Source organism: Apis florea, unplaced genomic scaffold (genome assembly GCF_048593485.1).
Source record: "Apis florea isolate Af1SG1 unplaced genomic scaffold, ASM4859348v1 contig_1615_pilon, whole genome shotgun sequence".
NCBI lineage: Eukaryota > Metazoa > Arthropoda > Insecta > Hymenoptera > Apidae > Apis > Apis florea.
Window position 1 is genome coordinate 2,070,714 of NW_028256416.1, and position 18,629 is coordinate 2,089,342.

The 18,629-nt window shown below is 42.4% G+C and overlaps 3 protein-coding genes across 5 annotated transcripts; all 3 read right to left on the minus strand.

Annotated features, from left to right (window-relative positions):
• Window positions 1-349: 349 nt before the first annotated feature.
• On the minus strand, window positions 350-7,735 carry LOC105736937 (uncharacterized). 3 transcript variants are annotated; one of them, XM_086903510.1, is made up of 3 exons: window positions 7,620-7,735; window positions 7,494-7,542; window positions 350-4,863 (listed from the first exon to the last, which is right to left on the minus strand). In XM_086903510.1, the coding sequence occupies exons 2-3, from the start codon at window positions 7,518-7,520 to the stop codon at window positions 679-681; spliced, it is 4,212 nt and encodes a 1,403-aa protein (XP_086759636.1). In that variant the 5' UTR covers window positions 7,521-7,542; window positions 7,620-7,735; the 3' UTR covers window positions 350-678. The 3 variants fall into 3 exon arrangements, with proteins under 3 accessions (XP_086759636.1, XP_012349240.2, XP_086759642.1); XM_012493786.3 differs by having other exon boundaries at window positions 7,617-7,692; XM_086903516.1 differs by having other exon boundaries at window positions 350-2,523; window positions 2,602-4,863; window positions 7,494-7,662.
• Window positions 7,736-9,158: 1,423 nt separating this feature from the next.
• LOC105736164 (uncharacterized) lies at window positions 9,159-13,797 on the minus strand. The gene is made up of 2 exons (XM_012489662.3): window positions 13,684-13,797; window positions 9,159-11,789 (listed from the first exon to the last, which is right to left on the minus strand). The coding sequence occupies exons 1-2, from the start codon at window positions 13,765-13,767 to the stop codon at window positions 9,564-9,566; spliced, it is 2,310 nt and encodes a 769-aa protein (XP_012345116.2). The 5' UTR covers window positions 13,768-13,797; the 3' UTR covers window positions 9,159-9,563.
• Window positions 13,798-14,609: 812 nt separating this feature from the next.
• LOC100870602 (uncharacterized) lies at window positions 14,610-18,423 on the minus strand. The gene is made up of 7 exons (XM_012493663.2): window positions 18,356-18,423; window positions 17,399-17,638; window positions 17,067-17,316; window positions 16,732-16,970; window positions 16,149-16,535; window positions 15,247-15,449; window positions 14,610-15,162 (listed from the first exon to the last, which is right to left on the minus strand). The coding sequence occupies exons 1-7, from the start codon at window positions 18,356-18,358 to the stop codon at window positions 15,078-15,080; spliced, it is 1,407 nt and encodes a 468-aa protein (XP_012349117.1). The 5' UTR covers window positions 18,359-18,423; the 3' UTR covers window positions 14,610-15,077.
• Window positions 18,424-18,629: the final 206 nt, after the last annotated feature.

Below are 18,629 nucleotides of genomic sequence, written 5' to 3' on the forward strand. Positions count from 1 at the left end.
AAAGAAGAATCAGCGCGTCGATAATTCGCAAAAAACGGGAGCGTTAAAGATGGCGTCGATTACGTCATAGGGATTTATTTTCCTTTTTTCAGCAGAAAGTTGGCAGATCTTCGTTGAATGCGATCAATGGTGCGAAATCGTCGTTTTTTTTTTTTTTTTTTTTACAGATTACACGTTTCAACTTAATTAATCTAAGTGGAAAATATTTGTAACATTTTCTTACGTTCTTTTAGTATTGCGAAAGTTTCGAAAAACTTCTCGCACTTTGTTCCGATTCGAAGAGAAAAGTAAAAGTAAACCGAAGGTCGGAAAAAAGGAAGGTAAGATCGAATGTAAAGAAGAATAAAAGTAAACTCACATTTCTCGTTTATAGTAAGTAATATATACAACAAACGATAGCACCTTAAAAGTAAACAATTGCAACTTTTCTTTCAGTCTCAATTTAAAACTCTCTTAACTCCAATATTGCAATGATCTCTGACAAAAAGTAAATTTCATGTCGTTCGTTTCTTTCTCTCGATTCAATTTAACAATGAATAGAATACAAAAGAAAAATAATGGACAGACTTATTTCGTATCAAATTTTTGCGTATTTCATTATCTTACCAATTTCTACGATTAAAAAAGTACATTTACTCTACGACAAAAAAATTCTTTAGAATATTCCTTTGTACAAATTCAAACTTTCCTCTTCTCCGACGAAGATATCCGAGAATTGGAGTATCCCAAATCTGACATCTTTTTAAAATAATCCCTCAAAGCATCGTCGTAAAACTTTTGCTGCATTCGTTGCTTCTCCGTCTCGAAGAACTGCTTCAACTGATCCTTGTCCCGAAAATAGTTGGGGGTATCGCCGCCAGGCAGCTGCTTGTTCTTCATCAACATTCCGTAAAAATTATGCATCTTGGGATTGTTGTACGCGTTCTCCTTGCCCTCCAACCCTTTCAAACCAGTTTTGGAAAAATGGGAAATTTTCTCGCGGGACAAGGGCGAAGTGGAACCGAGGCGAGAATCGAACGACGAACCCTTTCTGAACTGTCTCGACTCGTGGACATTTCCATATTTGGAAAGCCCGTCGACGCGTACCGGCTCGATACTCGACCCAGAAGCCTCGATACCTCCCGCCTTGGAACTACTCCTCGGATGCGATCTTGGCATCCCATGATGATGATTGTGGTGATGATGATGATTGTGGTGATGATTATGATGATTGTGATTCTTGTATCTGCTCGGTCCAGGCCGTTTCTTTCCTGGTTTCTCGGTTTGGTGGAAATGATTTTTCCCCCGATGAGAATTGAACTGGGGCGGTGTCAAAAACTCCTTGGCAAACTTGGTGTCTCTGAGATCACCCGTCGCAACCCCCAAACCGTAATTGTCCTGTTCGTTAGGCCTGCGATGTCGATGAGGTTTGCTCGCACCTCCGTTAAAATTGTGCAAAGGATCGGCCGGGCTCTTCTTCAGCATCTGTTCCAACGCGGCCATCAGAGATTCGTCCGGCTTCAATCCGTTGAACAACTCCGTCGTCCTCACCTTGGTCTCGCTATGATCGGCATCGCCATGATTCTTCTTCTTCCTGGAATCCAACGAGGCCTTCAATCGTTGCAACTCGTTCCTCAACTTCGCTATATCGGAATCGGTGATGTTGTACCGATTGTAGCCCGCCTTCCTGTCGTTGTTCCACTTCTGAGTGTTGTAAATGGTCTTTAGAGACTCCTTGAACATCTGCTCCGCGTACGCCTGCAGATCCGAGGTGAGTTTCGGCTTCGTGAGAAGCTCGTTCTGGGCCGTGAAGCTTGGCTTGAAGAAGTTGCCACCCGGCAACAACGGAACGAGGTTCAGATTCTGTTGCAGAGGTTCGACCGCGTGCAGCTTACCGTTCAGGGCGTTCTGACTTTTCACCACGTCCACGTTGGGCACGAAGTTGAGCGGGTTGTACACAGACCTGGGCTTCGTCGGATCGTCGACAGGGCGCACCTCGGTGGTCGCGGTCGCCGCGTTGATCGGCTCGATGGTGGAGGACAAGAGGGCGGGTCTGGCCGTGACGAAGCTGGTCGTGGCGAACATGGGTATCGAGGTGGTCAGAACCGCAGCCGGATAATGCATCGTCTCGTAGGAATTGACGATCGAGGCGTCCGGTTTCATGTTCGGATTCACGATTTCCACGTTCCTGGTCCCCACGTGCGGTAGATGGCCATTGATCCCTGGCAAACCGTTCACCGTGTTGATATTGTCGGTGCTGTGACTGCCCGCGCTATCGATCATTTGATACGCGAGAGACGGGAATTTCACGTTTCTCAAATTTGACGCGGAACCGCCGTTATCCCCGACACCGCCCTGGTTCGGAAATCGTTGGCCCTGATCCCCGCCCGTGTTCCCTAGGAACGGTTGAGAAGTGGTGGACAGGCTGGTGTAGGTTGGCACAGGTTGCAACACCGCCGGCAACAAATTGGTCGTTTGAACGTAGGTTTTCGTTCTCGGTGGTGGAACGTTGAGCGCGTGGTGGTAGAAGCCTGCCAGGGGCACCTGAGGAGGTGGTTGCTTATTAACTATTTGCTGGCCGTTCGAGTTTCCCAGATAATAAGAATTGTCGTTCGATGGTACTTGGCCTTGATCGTTGTGGCCGACCGCCAGGCTGGCCGTGGCCAAGAAATTGGTGTCCGTGTCCGGAAGCAGGGCGTTCTTGCTTTGCGATTCAGACGTTATCAGATTGATCTTCGTAATCGGTATAGCGTGCGCCACGGTTGGGGTAATGGTGGGCATCGTTGGAAGCGGTTGCACCTGCAAATTACCATGACTAATAGGATTCTGGCCGTGCATCCCGTGAGGATTCACCTGGATATAATCGGCGGCCGCCGTGACAGGCGTTTGCACCAGCGTCGAGAGAGTTTGAAGGGTCGGCTGTGGAAGTATCAGCCGTGGCGGTTGGTGGTTGTTGGCCGACATCTGATTCGAGGGATCGATGCTCGTACGAGTCGTGTCCTGCGCCTCCTGGATCTGCACGTTCTGGAAATTGGGGTTAGGGCTGACCGTGAAAACGGGGGCTATCGTGGTAGACAGGTACTGGGGTTTAAGATTCTGGGGGGAGAATCTATTGCTCTGCTGGCCGTTCGTTTGCGGAAGTACCGCGTGCATCGAATTGCGAAAGTTGCCCTGGCCGACGATAATGTCCGGAAGGGTGGGCGTGGACACCCTTATCTTCCCCTCGTTCTCGCCAGAATTTATCGAGGCAGCCGTGTTGGAAACGATATTGCGCAAAATTGCGTTCGACACGTCGAATCCTTGACTGCTTCCAATCGCCGTTGCGTGGTCGAAGCTCGTAGGCACCAGGTTCACTTTGACGGGAACGATCAGCTTAGGTTTCTCGAGTTGATCGATCTCGATACCGCTCGAGTGCGAGATCTCCAGATTCGGGGATATCTGGTTCCAGCTGGTGCTCGGCCTGAACTTGGCGTGCCTCGTCTCCGACAATCTACCGTCGTATCTAACGTCCTCGTAGCTGTCCTCCTGCTCTCGATGCCTGTCTTCGTCCGACCACGAGCTCCCTCTCGTTCTTTGCCGATGAGCCTGCCTCGATCTCGACGAGTGATGCTTCGTTTTCCCCTTGTGCTCCTCCGCGCTGTCCTCCACCGAGCCTCGATGCTCCTTCGGCAGCCTCTTCGAGTTGCCGTTGGGCCGCCTCCTACTTTTCTGCTGCACCTTTCTCGGCCTCTCCGTGTATTCCACGTAATCGCTGTCGTCGGACGTGTCCCTCGAGTCCTCGTCGTTCTCGAACCTTCCATCCCTGTTGTTCATCGTGTAACGATGCGACGCCTCCGAACCTTCGATGATCCTCGAAGTTTGGTAATCGTCGAGATCCGATATTCCGGACGGTTGATCGAACTTGTTGTAACTTGTCGGTTCGGCGACCACGACGGGCCTGGAAAATTTGTGGCTGTTCGTGAGTTGAGAGGAGGAGGAGGAGGAGGATGGTGTCCCGTCGTTCTTGACGTTGGTCTTCAGAAAAACACCCTGGTTCAGGCTTGGAAAGGACGAGGCGGATGGCTCGTTCTGGCCGCCGTATCCCGTGACGTATCGCTGTTGATAATTGCCACCCACTTTCTCCCTGTCGTGACTCCTCCTTCTTTCTTTATCCTCGGCCGGGTCGGCAGAATAGTAAAAGCTGTACGAATTGCCCTCGTTATTTCCCGAGGAAGGCGAAACGACCATCCCGTAATTTCCCACGTAACCTTCTGTCTTTTGATCCTTCGTTTCACCTCGTTTCGACGATTGCTTGTCGAGAATATTGCCTCCGCTCGGCTCTTCGTACAAATTCGGATAATTGGCTATCTCCGGTGTATCGTTCCTAACTTTCAACAGATCGAAATCGTTATGATTGGCTTGATACTCGAACGATCTACGATTCGAGTTCAAATTAGAAAAGTTGAGCAGTATCCTCGCCTCGGTCGAGTATATGGGATCGTTTACGAAGTCGTCGCTCTCCCTCGTTTCCTTCGCCTCGTTCTTCCCGCCGTCGTCGATTCTGCTCGAATTTTCATTTTCGTTCAACGAATTGTTCAAAGTAACGTTGATCGTTTCTTGATCGTCCTTTTTCAAAGCGGAACCACCGAGTTGTTGGCGCGGGTCGAACGGCGGCGGGGACGAGGACACCAATATAGGCACGAATCCGTTCGAATTCTCGTAGTGGACGGTCGTGTCTATTATAGATGTTATCAACTGGTCTCGAAAATTATCCCGCCTCTGTTCCACCTTCTCCCCCACGTTTTGCGCCACGTTCTCGGACGCGGTTGCGATCTGATCGAACGCCGCTTCCTTCTTGTTCCCTGCGCCTGTTACGCGTGGCCAGCTCAAACATAAGAGAACGACCTGCGTCGAACACGAAATATTTGTTAATCGATCTTATTTAATCAAACAGTTTAACGAATGATAGAAACGAATGGTATAGATAAAAGTATAAAGTTTGATATTAAAGTATTATTAGAGGAGCATAGATTGAAATCAGATTTGTGAAAATTCTTGAAATGGCCAACTCAAAAATCGAGATTGATGCTATTTAATCAAACAGTTTAACGAATGATAGAAACTCAATATGGATAAAAGTATAAAGTTCAATATTAAAATATTATTGGGAGAGCATAAATTGAAATCAGATTTGTGAAAATTCTTGAAATGGCCGGCTCAAAAATAACAGAACGAAATATTTGCATCGAAATATCTGTTAATCGATTCTATTTAATCAAACGGTTTAACGAATGATAGAAACTCGATACAGATGGAAGTATAAAGTTTAATTTGTATTATTAGGAAAGCATGAATTGATAGAAACTCGATATGAATGAAAGTATAAAGCTTAAGTTAAGGTATTATTGGGGAAGCATAAATTGAAACGAGATTTGTGAAAATTTTTGAAATGGCCAGCTCAAAAATAAGAGAACGATCGAAATATTTGTTAATCGAGATCGATCCTATTTAATCAAACAGTTTAACGAATGATAGAAACTCAATACGGATAAAAGTATAAAGTTCAATATTAAAATATTATTAGGAGAGCATAGATTGAAATCAAATTTGTGAAAATTCTTGAAATGGTCGGCTCAAAAGTAACAGAACGACCTGCATTGAAATATTTGTTAACCGATTCTATTTAATCAAACAGTTTAACGAATGATAGAAACTCGATACAGATGGAAGTATAAAGTTCGGTTTGTATTATTGGGGGAGCATAGATTGAACCACCATATTTGTGGAAATTTTTGAAATAATATATACATATATCGGTTGGAAATCATAGTGTATCGAGTAACGTGTTATTTGAGTTGATACCCGAAATAATTTCGAATATCGTGATTTTTGTTTGGAATTATTTCGACGATTATTCCTTCCCGTTAAATATGGAATTTGTTAATTAAAGTCCTCAACGTTTGAAACGTCGTAATTTTTCCGAGCCGGGAGATTATTATTTCGACGATCGTCTGTTTCGTTGGTTCGGTTTCGTTGGAAAACGAGCGAGTAACAAAATCGCTCGTTAGTTGAAAATAAATTATTCCATGCAAATTAATATTCCATATATTTTCCGAATATTGAGAACACAGGTCGAAATATTATTTCGCATAATTGTTCCTCGTTTAAATTTCAAATCGAATTGCCTCGGATCTGATTAAATCGTAGATGATGATCGCATATCTCGAATTTTATATCCCGGCCGGCCAACACGACACGTTTATTTATCGCGTGAACGTCGATTATTCGTTGAATCCCGATTTAATCAAAATTATACGAGATATTTGTGAAATAATTATCCGAGATTCCTATTAAACGATCGTTACGCTCGAGGAGAGAAATTTTTAAATTTCCCGCTCGCCTACCCCTTCGCCTGCCCCGAATTTCGAACTGGAAGAATTACCGGATGATCACGGCGTTTAATTGCACGCGTTTTCTATTAAACGCGTCCTCGTAAAACTCGAGCTCGTTCGTCGTTGCAAGGACGCGCAACGATCCTCGAGAGAAGAAAGCGCTAAACCGATAATTGGGAATTTAAGGTAATACGAAACCGCTAAACGGAATGATCGGTGAAAATAAGTGGCAGCCAAGGGGACTGACCTAGAAAAAAACGGGCAGGCTGGGAAAAGTAAAATGCATGCGTGTACTATTATGACAATCAAGGACTGAATGTGCACGGGAGCAAATCCATAGAAACTTTCTCACCGATTTGGAAAAACAATTTAATCGAATCTTTTCCCATTTGGAAAAACGAATCATTCAACGAACGAAGATTTCGTTATACAACGAAAATTGTCGCGTATATGATCGAATTTAAAATCAACGATTGGTGAACAATATCGTTGTTGTTTTCTCTAGTCAATGATAAAAATAGGAGGAGATAGGATTTAATCGTCGAGAAATGAAGGGAAATTGGTTTTTTAAACCAATCTTAAGGATTTTCAACCGTTCTGTTCCACTTTCGAGGAAAATGGTCTCCTCGATATGCGCGAGATTTCAGCCATCGATTCAGCCGAAAGAAAGTAAGATCTTTTTCCTCTGATTGGCAGACTCGAGAGTACGCGAGCACCAAATTAGGGAAGATTCTGTCGAAATGCGAAGAGAGAAAGAAAGTGCTCCAATTACATACGATCTACGTGTCTGTTATTTGGACACACTCTATAAATTTTATCGATGTTTAATTTTTCGGGTAAATATTAAACAGCGTTACGTACTACTTTTTTATTAAAATTCCTTCGACGTGTTAATTATTTCCCCGCGTGTGTGTGTTTCTTTTATTCGAGAAAATAACAGAGCGAAACAATTGGAGTTGAATAAAAGAAGCGTGATTTATTAATTGCAATTCGAACGAATTCAAAAGAAAAAGAAAAAAAATAAGGCACAATTTTTAGAAAAAAAATCTTCTAACCATTCCGATCACAATCGTCACGCGAGATCGATAGATTTTACATACACTTGTACTCAAAAATTTTATGCATAACCAACGCGCTACTTACGAGATGAAAGAACATTTTCCTATCCATGGTAGGAGCACCGTTTGCCCCCCTAAAACAGAAAACCACGATTAAGATGGGCCGAATTTCACTGAGCTTCGCGTAGAGCACATCGATGATCGCGACCACGATATTTTACTCCGATCCCCTGTGTCAAGTAATCCGAAAAAGACGTTGCGAGGTGGATCTCCACGCGAGAACTGAGCCACATAGTAGACACGCGATTTTCTTTATACACTCTGGTAGCCAAGAGTGAAAAATATCGTTCTAAATATTATCCTGTACTCCACCATCAAGAGGATACTTTCATTCGCGACACGCGACCACCGTTGGAAAATTCTTGTCCATTTTTCTGCTCAGCATTTTATGCTACCGTCCATCGTTAACGCGCCAGCCATTCACCTAAAGAAAAGGAAGAAGAAGAGAAAGAAAATTTACGTGGCTCGATCGCACGATCCACGCGTTTGAAATTCGACAAAAAAACAAAAAGAAAAATTACCAATTAACCGGATCAAAACGATCTCCGCATACAAATCGATCCATCTCGTTACACGTGCCCTGCTCATCAAAGTTTATCGTGCCATTTAATCGCACGGATATTTCGGGCAATAATAATAATAATTTTTCAACGAGCGGAATCGATGCCATCAGATATAAGGAGAATCGTAATTGGATAAAGATTCGCCTCGGATGTGGTCAGTAGTTTCTCGACTGCGTTCTATGCGCTCTGAAACACACGCATTATGCGCCACCTCCTCCTAGATGCAACCGGGCTGCCACGATGGAAATGGCCTACGCCGATGATAGACCGAGCATTCTGCTCCTGCTTCTCTGCGTTCGCGACGGGCCGCTCACAATCGTCACAGTTTAATGCCTCGCCTCTAATTGCTCCTCGCTCCGGTGTATACAGCGGGAGATATTATCGTCGCCTTTCATTGTGAAAACGTGGAATTAAGCTCGCCCTACGCGACCATCCCAGCTTGCTTAACGGATTAACGGATAATTAAATGCTAATTGCCTTCCTTTCGCGAATATTTCAACAACGTCCCATCTATTTTCTTCTTCCTTCGACCGTTAACTGTCTTAAAGAGTTGGGGAATAATTTTTCTTTATCGCGTTTGAGATTTAGATTTAGATTTGTTTGTGCGTGTTTATGCATCGAGACAAGTTTGTTGTTGCTTCGATGTCGATCTTGATGCGAACGAGTTTCGAAGTCGTCGTTTATTTAGCCACATTACGAGCCTGCCTTTTTCCACAATGAGAAAATATGTAAGCGAGATATATGGGTGTTTTCATATTAGAAATTAGACGCGAGTTTTTACTTTTCTCGAATATTTTAGATCGACCGCTTTCAGGTTAATTAGATGAGCATGCTGAACGTCTATTAATCACAGAGATATATTGGGTGTTATCGAAGAAATTTCGATGGAGGTTGGGAATTGAAAGTGACGAAAAAGAAAAAAAAGAAAAGAAAAAAAAAATGATCTTTATCGTTTGGAATTCGCGACGAACGATGGACTCTTTTTTTTTTTTTTTTTTTTTTTTTTAGATAAAATGAATTCCGAATCAAAAGAGAAACTTCTTTCTTTAATTTTCATGGAATTGGTGAAAATATCGCAAGAAATATAACGTCGATCCAGATTTTAAAGGAGATAATAAAGGTACATATTTGATGAGAACGTTTATTCGATCGAAAGATAGGAATGTATACAAAAGCGTAAATCGTTTAGTACCAGATCCTTAATAGCTAAGTTTATAAGGTACCTTATTGAAGTGAGAAATTTGGTCGATCAGCGGCAACGATGCGCCAACTCTTCGAAATTTCGAAGGTCCAACTTTATTATTATTGCACAATCCCGAAATAATCATAAATACCATCAAACAACTATCCTTAAACCATATATAATATATATGTGTGTGTGTATATCAATTACATCTCGTTCTTCTCAATTTCAACAACGCAAAGGCTCCTTACAAAATAATAGATACATCACTCTCAGGTACATCTAGATTTTACATCTCTTTGCATCCAGAAATATTTTTCAAATTTCTTTTTTTCTTTTCTTTTTTTAATTAATTTCGTAATCTCGCGAATCTTGGATCGTCGATTATCTCAACGTTCTTCATCTTCTGCCTTCCCCGTGAACCTTCCACGTAACGACCGTTGACAAAGTTTTTCGATTCCTGCAAATTACTCGTCTCGTAGCTCGATTTCCCCACGTACGAGTTGTAAGTGGACGAGTGACGCGCGTCATCCTCGGTCAATCGGATCGGATCGAGGGCACGATTTTTCTCAAACCCGTCGAACGTGGGCCGTTTGGCGAGCGATCGTTCCGTCGTTCCAAAATTATAGGTGGAAGGTTCGGCCAGCTGTTGAATGCTCTTCGCGTACTGGACCAGGTATCGTTGCAGCAGAGCCTTCAGATTAATGTTCTCCGTGGCCTTGGTCTGGATCGGAGACGCCCCGTCCACCCTCAGTATGATGACCGGTATCAAAGAGTTTCCGGCCTGCACGAAAGTCGGTCTCACGTTCAATATGGACGAGGGATTCCTTATGTACTCCGATATGGACGGGTTGTAATTCAACAGATCCGAATATCGTAGATTGGAGTAGCTGCTCAAATCGTTGTTATCGAAACTTTGCCTCGACTCTTCGTTCAATACCTTGTCCAGGTAACCCTGCACCTTACTTGGCACGTACTTGGACGTCACGGAAGTGACAGAGTTGGAGGACGACGCGAAGAAAGGCGTGGTGGCGTTGGTAACGCTGGCCTCGGTCGTGTAACCGCTAGTGTATTCGGGATTCGGGCTGTCCACCATGTATCTCGACAAATTTTGCCGATAACTCTTCGAGTCGGGCCTTCGAGAAGGCTTGCTCTTGGCCAACGACGACGACGAGGAGGAGGAGGAAGAGAGAGAGTAGGACGAGGATGCCGCGTTGGCCTTGTGCCGTTGCGCGATCTGCGATCTCTGGCTAACCAGATTCTGATAACTCAGCCGGTACACTTGTTGCTGCGGCAAACTCGTGGACAAGGATTCCGCGGAGATGTACGGGTTTGGCTCTCGCCCGGTTTCCTCGGATATCGAGGGGAATTGCACCGGCCCCTGCGAGAGAACGCTGTTCTCCGCCGCCCGTTCTCCGTTCTCGTAAATCGAGCGCGAGTCCTGCGATTTCACGGGCTCCTCCGACTCGCGGGGATACTCGCGAGGGTAAGTGGTCTCGACGTAGGTGGCCGGTGGCACGTCCGACACCCTGCCGTCCGGATATTTCCAGAACACTTTGTTCTCGTAACGCACCCCGTTCTCCACCGTGTACTTCGGCTGGACGCTGCTGCCTTCATTCTGCTGCTGGAACGAAGAAGGGTTGTAGGTGAACGGGGAGGCGGTGGAGGAGGAGGCCGCGTTTTGGGCGAAGCCGTGAGAATTGATTGAATCGGATTGAACGTGATTCTGCCGGCCGACGTAAGTTTCCCCGCTGCGGAACAACGGGGGATCCTGTGTGGCGTAGGTGAACTGGTTCCTGGCGAAGTTGGCCGAGCTGGGGGTCACGTATCGCGCCGTGGTCGCCGCCCCATTGTCCCTCGTATACCCCGAATTTTGAATTCCCAACGAGCTTAGGGAGGCCGGTTTCGCCGTTGTGAAGAAGCTTTGGTAGTTCTCGTTCGTGTTTTGAGGCTTCGTGCGTAATCCGAACACGGGCTGGGGTTTCGCCGACCGATGGACATTCAGATAGGCGAAGTTGTGCCCGCTCCTTTGAGAGTTTATCTCGGAGAAAGTGGTGGACGTGGCGAAAGAGTTGTGGCGAAGCGCGTTGATCTGATGCGACGTTTTCTGTGGATCTGTTTGATGATTGTCGGGCACCCTCTCGATTATCGTTTTGGGTAGGAAAGGGCTGATCGATTCCTCGATGCTCACCGTCGTCCCACTCTTCCCGGCCGGGAAATAATAATTGTACCTTTTCGTCTGAACGTTGTTTAGGCCGTAACCGAGACCACTGTCCACGGTTCGTTTCGATTTTTCCTCGTAGCTGGTGTTCCCGTTCTCGGTGTCGTTCGCGAAGTCGAGCAGAATTATCGGCGGCAAAATCGGCATTTTATCTCGCATCCGATCCTCCGCTTTCGTCCCGTCCTCCAATTTCACCGTGTCGTCCAATTGGGAAATGGTGGTGGTGGTGGTGGTGGTGGTGGTGACGGTGGTGGCGGCCGACTCCTGCACATCCTCGTCCTCGTCGTCGTCAACGGTCAAAGGCTTCCCAGAGACGTTGGGCAGGGAGCAGCAGAGAGCAATTATGAGAGGAATCTGAAAGTGACGAGGCACGTGTGAGAGAACTCGTTTAACGCGTTATAACAACGTGTATAAGTTGATTCGACCGATCTTACTGGCTCGATGCTCCACTAATGTTAATGTCTTTCGCTTTCACTTCCCTTCCCTTTTGCCTTCTCACGCTACCCTTCTTAATTAATTCTAAAACTTGATTATCAACGAACGTTTAATGTTGCCATTATCGAGGGAGGAAGGAAGAGAGGAGGAGGGGAAAAAATCGTGCTTTCTCGTTGCGAGAGTTTTATCATTATTGGCGACCTTGGCAGGGAAAGAGTGGTGAATTTCTACAAGGTCGCAGCTGAGGCCAAACACCCGAGTACGACGAGTCAGGGGAATAACGAGTTTCTTGCCTCTCTTCTCCGATTTTCACCGCTTTCTTCGACAAATATACGCGCCTCGGGACACGTTTCGCGTTTAAAATTTATTTCCATGCGAGGAGACGATATATTCATTACGAATTCTTGTAATATTTCCCGTCACGTTCTTTCTTTCGTTTTTAATTTTTCTCGAGGACGAACAATTTCGAGGAAATTGTTTTGCAAATACGTGAAAGTAGTTTCGCGAACGAACATTCCGCCATTCTTCTTCTCCGACGGATTACCATAGTAATTGATTTTTGAAATCGTCCGACTCCTATATATATATATATATATATATACACGATTAATATCTGTGAAGGAATGCTGGTTTCGCGCCATTTTCATTCTTTCGATCGAGGAAATCGAACGGTTACCTAATAATAAACCGAACAGATTTTACGAGCAGATCTCGAGAGTTGCTGTTCCTCGAATACCTTCAAGGACTTTCACTGACTCGTCCAAGAGCATCTGCCGTGTTGTTACTCTCCGCCGGCCTCGCGTGGACGAATGAAAATAAGAAACACTTTCTCCATAATGACCGGAGAGCGAGAAGAGTCTGGTTTATCTCGTCGGATTCAGCTCTACCGGTGAAAATAACGGATCGTACATTTGTTTTAATCCAGCCGACATGAAACGAGGAATAAAGACGATTGTAAATGATATTATTTAATCGGTCGTTTAATTTTATTAATTTTAAGCGTTTAATTATTATTGAATATTATTAATGCAATTTATCCGCGAAGATAAGAAGCAGCGTTAAGAATTAGCAGCAGCTGTATCTCTCGCGAGATCTTCGCGCGAAATGGGGCGAGATAAGTTGAAGAAGGTGCACGAAGAACGCATACAAATAACAGTACTATTATCGTGAACGTTCGGAGCAACTAATAGGGATGATCCTTCATAAACGAGATAAGGGAGAGGCCATAGTTCCCGCGCACGTGAAACCATTATTCCTTTCCACGATTCGATGATTCGCGTCTTCTGAAAAGTGAATCTACGTGGATGTCGTTGATCCATCGGCGAAATAAAAAAGAAAATGAATAAACAAATAAATAACTAATGCGCGTTATATTTCAAATATATAAAAAAATATAAAATATATATTGGATGGATAGTGGCAAGTACGACACGTTCAATTTTGCAAACTGCAAAATGCACGAATGAATTTACATAAATTTACATTTATCGCATAAATAAGATCGCTGGTTTATTATGAAATCTGTATAGAAATATCGAGTTAATCGTCATCAGCCGCCACGTTACGTTTAAATGAAAAAAAAAAAAAAAAAAAAAAAAAAAGAAAAATGTTAGAAGAATATTTGTTTTAAGGTAAAAACGTTAAATTCCCATAGATTTAAAAAAAATAAATGACGAATGTTGATTTAGAAAATTGATTGTCAAAACAATTGTGACAAGTTGAATTTTCATTTCGGATGGAAACGTTAATAGCAAGTATTTATTTCAAAAATCAAAAAGAAAATGTCGAAAGGAGGAGAAATTCTGGTACTTACGTGTATCACGAGCATCTTCATAATGGCGGCCGACCTTAAACTTCTCGCGTTTATTTGGAACTGATGAAGCAGTGGCGGCAACATCCCACCTTATATGCCTTCGCTTGAACCGCGAGAGGGACACCACGATTATAGTTTCACCGGTGTAACACACTGACATTCCACGCTCGATACATATGGAAAGACACCTGCCACTAGCGTAGAGACGCACACGTGTGCTCATCCTCGGCCAATATTTCGTCACGAAGAAAGTTGGAGGTCACGATAATACCTCGCGATTAATCATCGTTGCTTTTTGCTTTGCATATCCTTGCCGATTAATTTCGTTCATCTAATTACCCTACGAGATTATGCTAGACAAGATCTTTGGGATTACGAAAATAATTGTGATATTGCGTCATTTGCGTGTCGACAAAATGGGAATATAAAAGATAAATTGTTTACTATTTCATATCTTTCGTTATCTTTTGGCTGATTATTTATTTTTTTATTCATTTCGGTGAAAATTATTTCTGGACAAGTAATTTTTCGAAAGCCTACACCATTGGACCGCTTCTTCAGCATCCGCTTTCTCATTTTGGTTTATGCGTAAACAAGTGTGCCTGCTATCTTATGTCAGAGAATCTCTATTAGAAGAAGCGATATCGATATTGTGACTAATTTCGTAATCGAGGAACTGAACTAATGAATTAATTAACGTCAAAGAAAGAGAAGACACGATTTGGATTAAAAACTTCTTAAATATTTCTACAATTATTAAATTGTATCGATTAATCGAATACTTAATACTCGATCTTTAATCTTATTTCTTCTGATATATAACCTTTTTAAAAATTTAATTTTTACGTACAATAATTTCATTCAAATTATCGTTCGACGATAAAACTTGCTACAGTATCAGAATTTGATGAGATATAGGACACGGGTTAGTTTAATAAGAATTTATTATTAAAAAAATGATATATAAAAGGTACACTCATAGGTATATGGAAAAGTGAAAAGAATAACAAAGTTAAACATAAGAAATAACGCTGATTTAACGATCTTCGATAAAAGACTAGATGCGACCACGCCTTGTACATATATAATATAATTAATGGCATGACTTCACTCGCTTATTAATTGTTTTAAATGTCGATGCCCCATGAAGAGGCTCGACGTAGAAAGATACGATATGTCATCTATTGTCATTTAAGTTTAGTCGTGCAATTAGGCAGATTTACATTTCTAATCGTGCAGCACGATCTTGAAAGTAGAAAGATACATCGAAATTAAGGTTGAGAAATCTTGAGAACATCGTGTTGCTCGTTCGCATCGAAGCTAACGGTATCGCTCATTTTACTGACCATCGTGCTCGTCGATTAGATAAAGAAGAAAATTCCGATGATTTTTTTTTACTCGATTTTACGCTTCTTGTAGAGAAAATTTTCTTTCGATGGAAGGAAGCCTCTTTCCAATTGTATGGGCCTTTCTTGATATCTGTAATAAAGATGAAGGATTTCTTGAAGTTTTTTTTAAAAATGAAAGATGTTGAATTATTATTTTTTGAAATTAATCTCGTACCTGGAAGAGTCGTGAGCTGCTATCAATTTGCTCGGAATGTACGAATCCAACAAAGATCTGGGCTCAGACGAGCCTACTTGATTCTGTTCAGGAATAGATTCTTCGTCTTGCGCAGGGACAGGAGACAGAGGTGTGGCGCCAAATTTGAAATCCTGCGGAGGCACCTGAGGTGGCACCAAGTCAGTGTTTGGTCCTTCCGAATCCTTTTAAATGCATATTTGTAAGTAAATCTTTTCGTCCAAGAGGAAATTTGCATATATTCAATATTTGTAGTTGAATAAAAGAAATGTATCAAATTCTATTTAAATTTAACCCTTTCGATAGTAAATTATCTCAAAATATAAGATTCGTATTCAGATTTATCTTATGAATAATATTTTCCTCGTTCAAAATTTTCATTTACACAACTAATTACCGATTACAGCATACTCGAAACGATCTGTAAACCTATTCTTTCAATAGATTTATTTTATAAATAATATTCTCTTCGTTCAAGATTCACATTTACATAACTAATTACCAATTCAAGAAAATAATATCTGCAAGATTCATACTTGAAATAATCCATACATAAATACAGTTTCTAGTAGAAAATGATTTTAAATGATAAATATTCATCTCCAAATTTATTAATACGAATAAATTTTCTTCGTTCAAGATTCGCATTTACCACAACCAATTTTCAATTCAAGTAAATAATATCTGCATGATCCGTAAATGTATTCTTTCAAGCGTGTACTTAATACCAAATTACATTAAACGATACACGCACGCTCTCGTCTCCAGAATGACGGATAATTTCTTCGTTCAAAATTCACGTTCACTGTTAATTAATTACTCGATTCATCTGGATAATTCACCTTCTCTCCATTCCATTTGATATTCAAGTATCGACTACGAACCTTGACGTAATTCCTAGTCACGGTATGGCTGCTTTGCTGCCCGAGAACTTGATTCGACAGGTCATCGACAACAGGCGTATGCTCGATCGGCGCTGCGTATTTCCCTTGCAAAGAATTATCCTGATCGTAGCCAGGTAGACGCGCGTAAACGTCGGTGTAAACCGGCGCGGCTTGCATGTAAATCGTGGCCGGTTGAGCGTACACTAGCTGAGAAACGTACTGAGACGGCTGAGACGGAGCAATGTACGCCTGTGTGTACAAAAGCTGTCTTCCTTGGGCGTACGATTGATCTACCGGCGGGGCGTAAGCTGAGGCCACGTTCAATACCTGGGAGCCGGTGAATTTCTTTGAAGAAACGGGTGCCGAGTAGACCGCGTTCTTCGTCACCTGAAATGCATAAAGAATATTAGGATGATTGGAAATCTTGGAAAATACTGCGACGAAATTCCAGAAAACTCGAAACACTTTTGCAATTTTCGCGAAAAATAATTTGCGATCTCATAGTGGACGAAAAATAGTATTCGAGAATTTAGAAATTCTTTTTTCTTCTTCTTTTCTTGATACTGTTTCGTTAGATATTGACCTTGGTTGAAGAAGCAGCAGGCACGGCGTTGTATTTCGGGGCGTACTGAATTTGATAAGTTTGCTTTACAGGAGTTGCCTTTTGACTTATGGTTGTTGCGTAGAGCGGAATGGAAATATGATTGGTCGCCGTTGTGGTCAATTGGGGTAGCAAGAAACCACTGTTTTTACCAGAATTCACGTCCAAATTCGGATAGTAAGTCAAAAGATGCATGGTTGGAATGTCGACGTATATCGGTTCTGCAAAATACAATTGATCGATCAAAGAGAAATTAAATTAAACCTTAGGATGTTAGGATATTACGATATATTGTACGAATATTTACGTATAATTACCTTTATTCACATTTTTCGCGAATTTTGCCGTGACCGTTTTTTGCTGAATCGCCTGCAATTGGTTTCCAACGTTCACTTCCTGTTGATAAGCCAATTGTTGCGATTCATAAATGTTCGGCGCGACTCCTTTCGAAGGTAATGACGATTGTTGTTGGTATTCGTTGTAATACCGCTGCGATGATTCGGGTAAAATATTACTTTGCTGCTGATACACTTGAGTATCCTTTGTGGCGTACGTGTTCGAGGGAAGCTGAACAAATACAAATCGTGCACGTTACTGGCAAATACATGTATAAATTGCGATATCTCTCTCATAAAAATCCCCTTTTTACATTTTGCACCGAGGATGGTGTTACGTATGTGAGTGGTGCACCGCTCGGTCCACGATACGATATTTGATACCGTTGCTGGCCAATTTCCGGCTTCGTGGGATACTTTGCCTCTTCAACCCGTGCAACACCGGTCTTCGATATACCCTCCACTCTCAAATTATCCCTCTCAATATCCTCCAAGTTGATCTTGTTCTCGCCTCTCACGCCGATGCACAGAAGACCGAGTATCAAGTAAACTTTCTGGAAAATAAACGGAACTCGTGTAGCAATCTGTAAATGTGTTTTTTATGTATCGCTTTGAAAAAATCGCTTAAAGATGTTTGAAATTAAAAAAATTTCATGCGAGTCGCGATCAAAATCATCAAATCAAGCTCGATCGTGTATTCGCTTCTTAACCATTATTGGTAAAAAAATGATCTTGAATCTTGAGATGTACTTTCACTGCTCGCCAAGTTCTGGGTCAAACATCCGGCAACGAGCACTCTTTTATACGCTCTACCTGAATGCTTATGGGGAGTGGTCCTCCCTGCAGGTAAGTATCTCATCACCGAGAGTACCAAAAGTAAAAGTTTCTCTTCCTGGTTCTCGTATTGATCGACGTTCAATTTTCAAACTTAATCTTAAAATCTTATCGAAAAAAACTTGATTCAAAAATCATCAAATCGGTATTCAAACGAGTATATAACTTTTTACCATCACGATTTCTCATAGAATTGTACTATATCAAAGAATAAAAGAATAAATTAAATCAGAATAAAAGGAATTATGCATAAAGTTTTTTTTAATTAATTTAAAAAAAAAATCCAGATCATCATCAACGGACGACGTCCTCTCTTATATCTTCTATTATCACAGTTTCTCAAAGAACTCTAGTATTCTCTAAATTTTCTAAAATATAATTAGGTCAGGATAGAGCAGTCGCGCAAAGTATGATTAACTGTTAAAAGGCACACTTACCATGTTGCCTTAATTTCAGAAGATATGACCGCGACCCGAAGATTCTAGCTCTACTACAAAGCCAAAGTAGATTCACCTTCTCTTATATAGCCTTTACCCCTACCCGGACTGTGTATGTATATCTTGATGGGGCACATTTCACTCGTGGATCATAGCGTCTTTCGTGGCCCTCGTGAACTACTAGGAACTACAGGAAGAATTCAGAATACGAGTGAAGGATACCGTCATCCCTTTCAGGATTAGAAGTCGTACAACACGAATACATTTGTATGGA

Bases quoted from the DNA above. Each gene is read 5' to 3' on its own strand.
- LOC105736937 (XM_086903510.1), bottom strand. From the start codon at position 7,520: ATGGATAGGAAAATGTTCTTTCATCTC. The intron at 4,864-7,493 runs GTAAGTAGCGCG...TGTTCGACGCAG, and splicing joins GGAAAATGTTCTTTCATCTC to GTCGTTCTCTTATGTTTGAG.
- LOC105736164 (XM_012489662.3), bottom strand. From the start codon at position 13,767: ATGTTGCCGCCACTGCTTCATCAGTTCCAAATAAACGCGAGAAGTTTA. The intron at 11,790-13,683 runs GTAAGTACCAGA...CGTCACTTTCAG, and splicing joins TGAAGATGCTCGTGATACAC to ATTCCTCTCATAATTGCTCT.
- LOC100870602 (XM_012493663.2), bottom strand. The intron at 17,317-17,398 runs GTAAAAAGGGGA...GTATTTGTTCAG, and splicing joins CACCATCCTCGGTGCAAAAT to CTTCCCTCGAACACGTACGC. The intron at 16,536-16,731 runs GTCAATATCTAA...TATGCATTTCAG, and splicing joins CTGCTGCTTCTTCAACCAAG to GTGACGAAGAACGCGGTCTA.